The 12443-nt window shown below is 42.2% G+C and overlaps 1 protein-coding gene across 1 annotated transcript in view; it reads right to left on the minus strand.

Annotated features, from left to right (window-relative positions):
• Positions 1–12443, minus strand: part of FAT3 (FAT atypical cadherin 3) — a 605429-nt gene that overhangs the window by 86022 nt on the left and 506964 nt on the right. The window contains exons 8-10 of the mRNA XM_058545418.1: positions 11750–12025; positions 8857–9067; positions 196–4269 (exon numbers count right to left, since the gene is read on the minus strand). Of these exons, the coding sequence (XP_058401401.1) occupies positions 196–4269; positions 8857–9067; positions 11750–12025 (4561 nt within the window). The remainder of the gene's footprint in view (positions 1–195; positions 4270–8856; positions 9068–11749; positions 12026–12443) is intronic.

The following is a 12443-nucleotide window of genomic DNA, read 5'->3' on the forward strand; positions in this document are numbered from 1 at the left end:
AAACAAGGCTGAGTCAGCAACAAGCAACAACTGAAAAACTGTCTACTCAGAGATCTCTTACTCGGTCCCAGAGAGGTGTTATTACTCTCAGTCCCTCATCTCATCTTCCTTTTTCTCTCCTACTCTTACCTCCTGCCACTTTCCATCTTTCTCGAGAAAGCAGAGCACATAGTGGAAACTGAGGGTGGCACTCACCTGTAATATGGTAGCTCACTTGGCGATTAATGTCTGAAGTGTCTCTGTCCCACGTACTGAGGACGGCCACCACCTCTCCTGGTGGGTCACTCTCCTTCACATTACCTCGGTACACCTCATGGGCAAAGACTGGTGCGTTGTCATTTATATCTGTCACCCTGACAGAGACCAAAGCTGTGGAAGAAAGAGAGAAGGCCTCTCCGAGGTCAGAGGCCACCACGGAGAAGGTGAATGCAGGGTCTGTCTCATGATCCAGGTCCTTCAAGGTACTGATCCAGCCTGTGTTGCTGTCAATATTGAATGCTTCCATTACCTTTTCAGGCTGGGAATCCGAGTGGAGGGAGTAAGTGACCTGCCCATTGGCTCCCCAATCCACATCAATAGCTCTCACCTGCGTGAGTTTGGTGCCGACCGGCATCCCTTCCATTATGATCGTCTCATAGCTTGAAGTTTCAAAGACTGGCTTGTTGTCATTCAAATCCAATACCTTGATATCTACATCTACGGTAAACACAATGTCTACCTTGTCCAGGGGTATAGTTGCTGCTACTTTAAAGTGGAAAGCTGGGCTAATTTCATGATCAAGGCGTTTGTCAAGCTTGATCGTGCCTGTTTCCTGTTCTATGATGAAGACACTCCCTTTGTTATTTTCTAGTCGTTCTCCATTAACTGTGCTGAACCTGACATTCTGACTGGGCAAAATCCTCAGGGTGTCCACCGTGCTCCCAATGGCTGTATCTTCTGAAACAGTAAAAGAATATTGAGACTGGGTGAATGAAGGCAAGAATGTTTCGGGGGGCAAGACATGGATATAGACAGGAATGAGGGAGTGCTTTACTGGAATGCCCCCATCTACTGCTTTGACAAAGAATGACAGCACTGTGTTTTTCAACTGGTTAAAATTGCCCTTTGTGACCATCCAGCCATTGTCAGGATCGATTTCCAGGAGGTCAGCCACTGAGACCGAGGCCTCGCTATACAGGGAATAAGTAATCCTTGAATTGGCTCCATCGTCTGGATCCATGGCTTGAACCTGAGTGACCAAGTGTCCCCTTCCAACGTCTGCCCTGACGCTGGCTCTGTATTCCACTGTCAGGAACTGGGGAGCATTGTCATTTTCATCCACAACAATTACCCTCACAGTGCAGAAAGTCGTTCTCCCTCCACCATCGAGGGCCCTCAAAAAAATGCTAATGTCTCCTTCCACAGGGTTTTCCCGGTCGAGTCTTTCTGTCGTGATGACCTGTCCATTGCTGTCTATGAGGAATCGATCCTTAGCAAAGTCATTGATGATGGCGTAGCTGATCTGCCCGTATGTCCCTGGATCCCCATCTGTGGCTCGAACGTGAATTACCTTTGTCCCAGCGGCCGCATTCTCTCTCACCTCAGCTACATAGGTGCTTTGTGAAAAGGCAGGGCTGTACAGGTTAGCCCCGAGTACCCTGATATGCACTTGTGCGGTGCTGGTGAACAACCCATCAGAGACTGACACATTGAGACTGTACAGGGGCTCCATCCGCTGCTTCCGGTGGTTGGACAGTGTGATGATGCCACTCTTGCTGTCCATCAGAAAGCTCGTCCGGTCATTCCCAGATAAAATGCTATATTCCAACCGGTCAAAATCAGAGCTGTCTGCATCAGAGGCTTGCACACATGTTACAAAATGGCCCCGGGGGGCTAATTCACTCACATAGGACTCGTAGATGAGCTGATTAAAAACTGGAGGGTTGTCATTTACATCTGAGATGTAGATATGAACCAGGACCTCGCTGCTCAGCGATGGGAAGCCATTATCTGTTGCTCTCACTTTCAAAGTGCAGTGTTGCACTAACTCATGGTCCAGCATCCGTGCTGTCAGTATTAAGCCGCTTGCACTGTCTATGTGAAAATAATCTGTGCTGTTGTAAGTATCCTGGACAATCTGATAATGTACCATTTTATTGTTTTCTGAGTCTGCATCAGTAGAGACAACTTGCAAAACAGGTGTTCCAATGAGAGATGCTTCAGATAATGTTGTATTATATGTAGGTTGATCAAAAATAGGGGGGTTGTCATTTACATCATTAACTAGCAAGTCAACAGTGACTTCAGCCCTGGCACCAGTAAGGGCATCACTGGCTCTTACTGTCAACTTGTAAACAGACGTAATTTCATAATCCAAAGGGCTAATGACTTTCAAGACCCCGGTGTCAAAGTCAATGTTAAACTGTTTATACAGATCTCCGTCAATAATAATATATATGATGCCTTGGCCTTCTGGACTGGTGGCATTGATGCTTAGAATGGGGGTGTCCATTCTGATGTCTTCGTTGACAGATGCTGTATAAAAGGGCTTGTCAAACACAGGCATTGCTTTGTTGACAATAGTGATGGGAAGTTCCACGGATGTGGACAAAGAGGGTTTTCCACCATCTTTGGCTAGGATGGTGACTCCATACTCAATGTTGGACAAGTCAGAATTGAATGCTTCTTTTAAAACAACATTCCCTGAATTAGGGTTAATTTCAAAGTGGCCATAGTCATCCTGTAAGACATAGGTCACTTCTCCATTTGCACCTTTATCTTTGTCAATGGCTGTCACTTGGTAAATCAGAGTCCCAGGCTCAGCATCAACTTGCACAGCAGCATAGTAAGGGAGGCCCACAAAGACTGGAGAGTTGTCGTTTATGTCTTCGATGTTAACCCTGACCACAACCCTAGCCACACGCAGATGGTCCAGCTCACGGCTGGCTTCCACCACCAGCTCATATAACTCTTGTTCTTCACGGTCAAAGGGGACTCCGGTGGTCTGAATGACCCCTGAGGTAGATTTTATCTTGAACTTATTTCCTGGGTTTAAGATGCTATATTTTAAGGGCTCATTAAGGCGATTTCCAACGGCATTGACAATAGCAACTTTGGTTATGTTAGTGTTGTTCTCTGAGATTGAGGTGGAGTAAAAGCTTTGTGTAAAGTGGAGGCCACTGTCCATGGCTTCTTTAACCAAGATGGTGACCATGGATGTACTGTAGAACTTTCCATCAGACACTTTAACTATCAGCATATAGTGATCTTTGGAGAGGTTGTTGTTTTTTATGGTCAGCACTCCACTATTTGAGTCAATTAAAAAACTATCCAAGCTGCCTTCCATTAGGCTGTATGTCAGTTCAGGGGGCACCTCAGAGTCAGGATCCGTGGCACTAACTTTCAGAACCTCCACTCCAACATATGTAGGTAAAAGTAAGACAGTCTCAAACACAGCCTGAGTGAACACAGGTGGGTTATCATTCACATCTGTCACCTCTATGTTGACTTCAACGGGACTCTCTGCAGTCAGCTGGGGGCTACCACTGTCTCTCACATGCACATGAAAATGGAAATGGGCAATGGTTTCATGGTCCAGGTTGGCAATTGTTCTGATTGCACCTGTACTGGAGTCCACTGTGAAGAACTTCTTGGCCGTGGACTCCACAATCTGATACACAAGCAGAGCATTCCGGTTGCTGTCAGCATCAGTGGCTCGAATTACCAGTGGGCTGTTATCCAAGCTTCTGACAATGCTATTGATGGGGGCAGCCTCACTAAGGCTGCCCGAATACTGAGAAAAGAGAAAAACTGGGGCGTTATCATTTTCATCAACAATCTGAATATTGACTGTGGCATTGGAAGCCATTCCTGCCATGTTAGTGGCTTGAATGATGAGCTGATACGAGGAAGTACGCTCATAATCCAGTGCCTTCCGAGTGGTTATGACCCCAGAATATGGATTTATGGTAAAGATCCCATTAATGTTTCCATCTTTGACTTCATAAATGAGGGTAGATTGACTGATGGCAGAGATTAGAATGACTGATGTTCCAATATCAACATTTTCATTTACTTCTGCTTGGTAGTCTTTGTGAGCGAACTTGGGGTGAGAATTATCAGACATGGTGACAGAGATGCGCACAATTGCGGTGGCAGACATTGGCGGGGAACCCTGATCTGTGACTTTGACTGACAGGACAAACTGACTCATCATAGTCATGTCTGGTTCTTTGGAAACAGTGATGATGCCCAGGACTGGTTCAATCTTAAATGTGTTCCCAGTGTTCCCTACAATATAGAAATCAATGGGGAAATGAGTTACAAGTGGGTCATTTTTTGAAGATTAACTCTTCATCTGAAAGCTACTTTACTGCAAGATGGCAAGTAGAAAGCAATTATTTGTATTCATTCCATCTCATTCTGAAATAAAATGACAGACTTCTCTTTTTGGGGTATTCAAAAGCAACTGAAATGAATTTTTCAGTAAAATTGTGAATTTTGGATCGGTATCTTCATAATCTAGGTTAATAACACCACCACAATACTGTGTACATTCAAAATGGGAAATAAGAGAGTTTGTAGGAGAGACTTTCTGTTAAGAATGTGTAGGACTTCTCTCAAGGCTAGCTTTGAGAAAAGAGGAACAGATTGAGCTGGCACATGCCAATGCTACTGGTAAAAGGTATTTATACCTAAACCAGTGCCATAATCTGCATTTTACATTATGAGAAAAAGGGTGGTAGGAATTGTTTCAGAACATTATAACGTAGTCATTTTGTTTCAGATTATCCCAAAGGTAAGCTTTGCTACAAGGAATTGGTATTGTTTCACCCTATCAAACCAACTTCATCCCGAATACTACGTTGGCGAGTGGGATTTTGTTCAGATATGAAAAATTCTCCCCAAGCCACTTTTTGCCTTGTAAGCTGTGAGGACTTTTTCTGACTACCCTTCTATTCTTCACTCCCCCACCCCCCAAAACATGCATGCATGCACAGCTACAAAACTAGACATAAAAATTACAAGGCAGTTGCTCCAATCTGTAACCATTCTATTCAGCAAGTACTTGAGAGGTTTCTGGTCAGGTAGGAAACCCTTGATAATCTGAACAAGCATTGAAACCAAAGAACTTGAAGCATAACCCTTATGAAACGGAGAAACTGGCCCTCCACTTTGACATAACTGAAATGGGAAGGGCTGTGAACCGTGACGCTGTAGGAGTTTAGAGTCTGCCTCTGAAACACACAGAGCTGTGAAATCTGGGATGGCTGAGGATGAGGAAAATAAGAGAGGAGTCAAGAATGGGGAACACGAAACTTGAAGAATGTAAAGAACGTAGCTCCAAAGCAGTGGACAATGTAAAGCAGAATCCTTCACCAAGTGGCTTTCTGCTTCTTTCATCAGGCTTTTTGATACTTCTCAAAGAACTCACATGCTTGTGTGTCTAATTCTTTTAAACCAAAAGTTAAAAATCTTGAATAAAAATGAATAACATTATATCTGGATTTTTCTTTCTTTTTAAAGTTCTGTAGACAGAACTTATATGGCAGACATATAAACGGGTTGAATGTCATTATCATTAAGATAGGCTCCAGGATTGAGAGGGCAGTCATATGTGTCTATTGAAATATACAGCAAATACTGCTGTATACATACTTATTAAATAAACTTTTCCATGTTTGAAATTAAAAAGTCATGTTCAAATAAAATCCATTTCTATAAGATACTTGCTTATTTTTATAAGAGGTAAGTAATTTGATAAGTAAATAATAATAAAGAGGTAAAGAATTTGATTCCAGCCCCCAAGTGTGAGTATTAAACAATATTATCTTTGATGTCAGCATGATTTTTCACTTTGCCACCTAAACGTGACCATTTTGTGATGACAACAACACAAAGTTCAATAATCTCATGAGCAAGCTTCATAAACAGCACCACGGAATTGAGTGTGAGTCCAACATTTGATTCATAGACCCTCAGTAGGAGGCAGGAATCATTTCACTTCAGCATCTCAGAGGAGGGAAATATAGAGATACCTGAGCAATGGTCACCTTCCATGCAACCCTGAATGATGAATACAACAGAGCCAAGTCTCTCTGTGTTCAACAATTTTGGTGTCCCATTCACAGTTTTCAGCTAAGTCCTCCCTCCTCGAGGCCCAGCACATTTCTTCACGCCCAGTAAGATATACATGGCAGGGATGAAGGGCAGCTTCTGACCTCAAGCAGAACTTCACAATCCTGCTGTCCCATGGCGGGTGAGCTGCTTCTTACACCCCAGGAGGCTGTGCTCACACATCAGGTCCAACGTGGGCTCTCAGTCTCTTTCCCTCTTTAACACACTGTCCCATTTCTTAGAATCCACTTCCTGCTTATTCTGTCCTGCTATACTCGAGTCCTTGGAAACTAACCTCTTGTTTTCTTGGAATCTCTGGCTTCTTATAGACTTTTGGCAACTGGGTAAAAGCTGTGCTTATCTTACTTCTTATTTATCTAGTACCCAGCACAATGCCTGGTACAAAGAAGGTGCTCCATAAATATTTGTTGAAAGATTGAGGGGAGAGGCAGATCTAAAAATGACTTTCAGTTTGCTATCTGTCTGCATCTTGGGATCCAATGTGCCCCCATCCTAACTCAGTTCTCAGTCCTGGTTTCTCCTGTACGGCCCTGTCTCAGAGGCTCCCATGAACCAGACATAAACCTGAGCTAAATATAACAACTGAAGCTCTGCACTCGAATTCCACCTCGGTCCTTCAGGTCGAAACAAAGAGCTTCTGTAGTTCCTTTAGAGGCCAAGCAGGGGAGAAAATTTATGGCCCACCAGTAAACAGAGTAAAATCTTGTTTATCTGAGGTTTGTGAGAGAACTTAAATAAAATGTACACTTTACACAACCACTTGTCATTTGCTTCAAAATGCTGAGGCATCTGGGATCTGCCTCTCTCCTATCATGATCTGAGAAGACACCGGCTTGGCTAGGATCTGTCCAGGTCTGGTGTAGGTCTGACTGTCTGTGAGGGGGCCCAGGGACCACTTGAGACTTATCGTACCCACTGAAATTCTCATTATCTTTTTACACATACTATCAAAGAACATTTTTTGAGATACCAATTATTCTGTGGGTTTCTGGAAATTTAAATTTTCTATATAAAAGATATTTTAAGGAAATAACTTGTCTCTCTAGTTGTAGTCAGCTGTTAAAGAAATGACTGAATTCCCTCTCTCTGCACAGCACCAGCTGTAGTCTGTGGAGGTTAAAAGATAAGGGAGGCAGTCTTTTCAGCTGAATGGTAAATTACTCTTTAAAAACCTCCAAATTGGCTTAAAAATTATCTGGCTATCTAAGAAGAGTATAAGTGGTAGCCTTAATGACAAATATAAAAAGCAAGTAGACACACAGACAAATGCTTAGAAAATGTTAAGTAAAAAAAGTAGAAATAAAACCCTATAGCTAAATGATTATAATGACGTGAAACAATGTATATGCATGAATGAACATGGGGAAAAGAAAAAATAGATAAGATTAGGAAAAAACTGCAGAAAGAACATAAAGAATTGTTGGATTTGGCGACATTTTCTGTGATGTTATTTAAATCTTCATTTCTGAAAAAGAAGTTTCGCTGTATTAATTGTGGAAACAGAGGAACAAGGATTTATAATTAAATAATAAAAATGTCTTGCATTAAATAAGAGACTCAAAGTAGCATTTTTAAAAAAAGTATTGGTCAGGCTTTAGGTTGAAAGAAAATTCCATGGAAATCTAGAAAAGTAATGAGTGAATTCGCTTGGGGCACCTGGCTGTTATGAACCAACGTCTTTTCTTTCCTTTTTTTTTGTATAGAACTTAGACTCATATAAAATGTGGGTGCCTAATACAAGAAATAGTTTAGATTATCATTCAATGCAGTGGCTTTTTTTAAAAGAAGGTTGTTGGCCTTTCTTTTTCTGATATTTTTTAGTCCAAAACTGTCATTCTAGCATTCATATTTTAATTCAACCACTCACAAAAATGCTCCACATTTAAATCACAGGAAAGAAGCCTTTCCAATGCTGGCAAAGGAGATAGCATTTGGCATTATGCATGACAGACATAATGTTGCAGAAAATTTTGGAAATATGTGGCTTGAATGTTCAAAAAAGACAAGAGGGGAAGGGAAAATAGAGCAGATAAAGGATATTTGTAATTTTTAGGTTCACGGTGCTATCCCTTGCTTGGACATTCATCTCTTCCAGCATAAATGTTTTCTACCTGCCCATCTTCAAACTGTCAGTAAAGTATGGTCTTGACTTATAGGTGTTAAAATTGATTTTAAAAAATCTCAAATTTAATAGAACGAGAGCCTGTATTTATTTATTTGTCAGGTTAAGCAGGTAGTTCGTTACCTGCCAACTATTCTGCTACTCTGATTGCCTCCAATGAAGTGAATTTGTGCTAACTGTGGGGGTTGAGGAATTTCTGAAGCCCACAGCTCACCTACTGAAAAGTAAACAAAGACATGTAAGGTTCAATTCACACAATAGTCGGGAAGCCCTCAAATGATGGAAGGATTTGGTTATTTTAGTCTGAGGCTGTGGCTTGTTGATCCATAGGTAAAAGCCACTGAGCTTATTACACATTTCTTCTCTCTTCCCCATTCCAGAAAAATCCGAGAATGACACAATGAGAGGAAACTCTTCTCTCGCTGTCAATGATAGAAAACATATTATAGAAATGCCAAGAAATTTATACACCATCATCATGCACATAGGGCAGTTGCTTGGCCAAAAAATTCATTTGGAGACGTTCCAGCTGTAACTATGTGAATTTTACATGGTGATAAATACTACTGAGGCTCGAGTGCCATGCAACACACTGCAATCTGTGCAACAGCTCTCACCTGCTTCTATGGTATACATGAGTTCTGCATTTTCCCCTTTGTCTTTGTCCAAAGCCGTCACTTGCAGAACAGCTGATCCCAGAGCAGCAGATTCAAACACAGATGCTTCATACAGTGGGTTGGTAAAATAAGGACTGTGATCATTAGCATCTTCCACATTCACAATGACTCGGGCCAAGTTTCTTCGATATGGAAACTCCTGATCTCTGACCTTTAGGCAAAATACAAGAAGCAGTAAGACTAAAATCTTAAATTGCAATGAACTCACATGGCTATGTCTGTGGTGAAAACAAAATGAGATAACGCACACAAAGTGCTTGACCCAGTCCCAAGCACACAGTAGGTGCTCAATAAATGGTGGTATAATCAAGTCAGGACACTGTGAACAAATAGAGAGCAGGGGCCACATCATCTTTATTGCTCAGCGTTATGTCTGGCCTGTGGTCTGTGCTCAGTCTGTGTTTGTGGAACTGATGCCTGGATATCACAAACACAGCACGTTCCTCTGCCCCCCAACCCCCAGCCACTACCCCCTTATCATTTGTGTATACAGCTGCTAACGGAACAGTGGATGGAGGCCCTTCTGAAGGGGAAACTAAATAGTGGAATTAATGAATGCAATGTAGGCATTGTCATTCATTCATTCATTCAACATACATTTACTATCACCTATTATCTGTCAAGTCCCTGGCTTGACTCTGGAGTTTCAGCAGTGAATTAGATATAGTCCTTGCCCTTGAGAAGCTAATAGTTGAGTGGCGAATACAAACAAGTAAATAGATAGGCATAAGGCTAGGTGGTAAGTGCCAGGATGGGAGTGAGTAGTAAGAGTATCCTAATCTAGCATTCAACTTCTTGGGAGAGGCAACAAAAACAAGTAGAAGTGGTAAAATGGTGGTGGTGGCGTGGGGCACATATTACGGGCAAGAAGAGCCAATATATACAAGGCCCAGACTGAGAGGGAACACCGATTGCTGGGAAGATGAACAGAATCTTAACTTCTAAAATGTGATACCCTCACTGTGACTTCACCAAAGAACCTTGCCTGACTGCTTTCAAGTTTCCCCTGGTTTGCATATGGCAGAAGCTCGCAAATAATCAATTCTTTCACTCTAACCGCATGATTTTGCTATAATTTTATGTAGGACTAATCAAATGTGCGCTTTCCGTTTGCTCAATTTTAGATTCCATAACTTCAGAGAGATGTGAAGAAATTAGAAAATATACCGAGAAGACCCATCAAAGGGAAAGGGGTTTTCAGAAATAGTTCCTAGAAGGAAGGAGCAAAAATGACTAAAATGGCTTAGGTTGGAGAAAGGCAGCATAAAGGAATTGTTTGCTCTAAATATTCAATTACATACATGATAAATGGGACAGAGTGACCAAACTGAATTTTGAGTTTGTTAAGGAAAGAATGAACAGAAATGACTTGAAGAATTGTGAGAATGGAGTTAGTCACTGGCATAATGTTTCCATCCCTGAAGAAATCACGCAAAAGTAACCCAGTGAGTGTGCTGAATTTCCCTGCCTGTAAACTGGCCTGCCACACTCAAAGACCAAGCTGGATTCCGTATTTAGGGATTACTGAAATCTAAGTCTGTTCCAACCTAATGTCCAAGGGTGCAAGGACTTTGTCTCTTATATCCTCAGTGCCTTGAATGGAGCTTGGTACCCAATGAGAAATATCTGTTGAATGAATGAATGAATTTGATGATCCTTATGAGTCCCTCTTCTGTTTCCTGGAGTCTCAGCTGGAAGCCATAGCCAAGGGCACACGCTCAAGTTTCCTCTTGTCCAGGAAGTTTTCCAGGCTTGGGAAGGAGGAGCAGCACTTAGTGGAACATTACTTTCAGCTGCTTGGGAATTGGTAGCATCTTCGTGTATTTCAGAGCCAATCAGTACACAAGATGAAGTCTCTGTCATCCTACCTGATCTTAAGGAACTTGAGGCAGTGGCTGTGGAACTGCCCATAGGGTTTTTTTTTTTTTTTTTGGTGAGGAGATCAGCCCTGTGCTAACATCCGCCAATCCTCCTCTTTTTTTTGCTGAGGAAGACGGCCCTGGGCTAACATCTGTGCCCATCTTCCTCCACTTTATATGGGACGCCGCCACAGCATGGCTTGCCAAGCAGTGCGTCGGTGCGCACCCGGGATCCGAACCAGCGAACCCCGGGCCGCTGCAGCGGAGCGCGCGCACTTAACCGCTTGCGCCACCGGGCCGGCCCCCCCATAGGGTTTTTGAGTGGCTAAAGGGACAGATTTTAGGCCATAAACTAATCAAAGATGTTTCTTATTAATCTCTACTTCCCAATTATGTGAACTTGGCAAACTTCACTCTAAAATTAAAGGCAGCTTCTCCTACATAATTTGGAGGCCCCATGAACCCAAAATCAGACTTAACACTCTCTGCAGTTTTGTGTGTTTTGGGACGAAGTCCAATGGCAACGCAATAAGTAATAAATCAGTTCTCTAAATGCTTCCAAGGACTGAGCATTGCATAGGTTGAGTAAATGATTACCCTTGTGATTAACTTCTCAAGGAACTTCTTTTAAACTTTTCCACAAAATCTTCTGGATGTGAATCAATACTACAGCCTGGGAGATTTACAGAAACGTGGCCTGTTCCTTCCTCAAGTCAGCCTGTCAGCAGCATTTACTGAACAGCCACTGTCTGCAGAACTCACTAATATTTCAGTTTGGCAAAAATACGGAGTCGCTATCTAACTCTAGTAATTCCTCACTGAAATAAAAGGCAAAATGAATGCAACCCTGCTGTGAAAGACCAAATTTACTACTACTTACAAAATTTAAGGGCCCTGTGCTTCTGAAGATTAAGATGTGTGTCTTGAATGGTCAATGATTCTGCTAGGAGAGCAAATTAGCAGTTTGGTCCTACCATTATGTTGAGAATGTGCTTGTCCTGAGCCTCATGGTCCAGTCTTTCGGCAGTGTAGAGCACGCCAGTGCTGGGGTCAATCCGGAATTTTCTCATACTGACGGAGTCGATGCTGCTGTGGACAGTATAGCTCAGCTTGTGCTTCTCATCTCTATCTGTGGCTTCAATCTGCAGTATCTCTGTATCTGGAAGCACATCCTCGGAAATTGTCACATCGTAATTTGGCTGAGAGAATTCTGGGCCATTATCATTATTATCCAGCACTTTGATAAATACCTATGGTTAAAAGAAGACAAGAGTGATGACCGATGCCGATTCACTCATTGCTAGTAAAAGAGGCCTCCTCCCTCTTTCCTCCCTCCATGTCTCTGGATCCTAGCATCTAGCAGCTATCTCAATATGTAGGAAGATCTCATATGAAAACACTCTGTAATTAGAGGTTGACAATAAACCAGTAGTTCACATTAGCAGGAACATAAACTATGAGCTGATCAATATTATCACTATTAATTGAATAGCTGAGACTGCCCCAGGGGGTGATAATTCAATAGGATTATTTGAGGCACCATGTAAGAGATCACAAGGTGACCTTAGTTTGTTAAATTCCTATTATCTTAAGTTCTTGTTATGGGCTGCCTATAGCAGGCTTGATGAGGAGGCAGTGACAGGATGGGAAGAATAACAGAGAAGAGGC

This window comes from Diceros bicornis, chromosome 7, assembly GCF_020826845.1.
Source record: "Diceros bicornis minor isolate mBicDic1 chromosome 7, mDicBic1.mat.cur, whole genome shotgun sequence".
Taxonomy (NCBI): domain Eukaryota; kingdom Metazoa; phylum Chordata; class Mammalia; order Perissodactyla; family Rhinocerotidae; genus Diceros; species Diceros bicornis.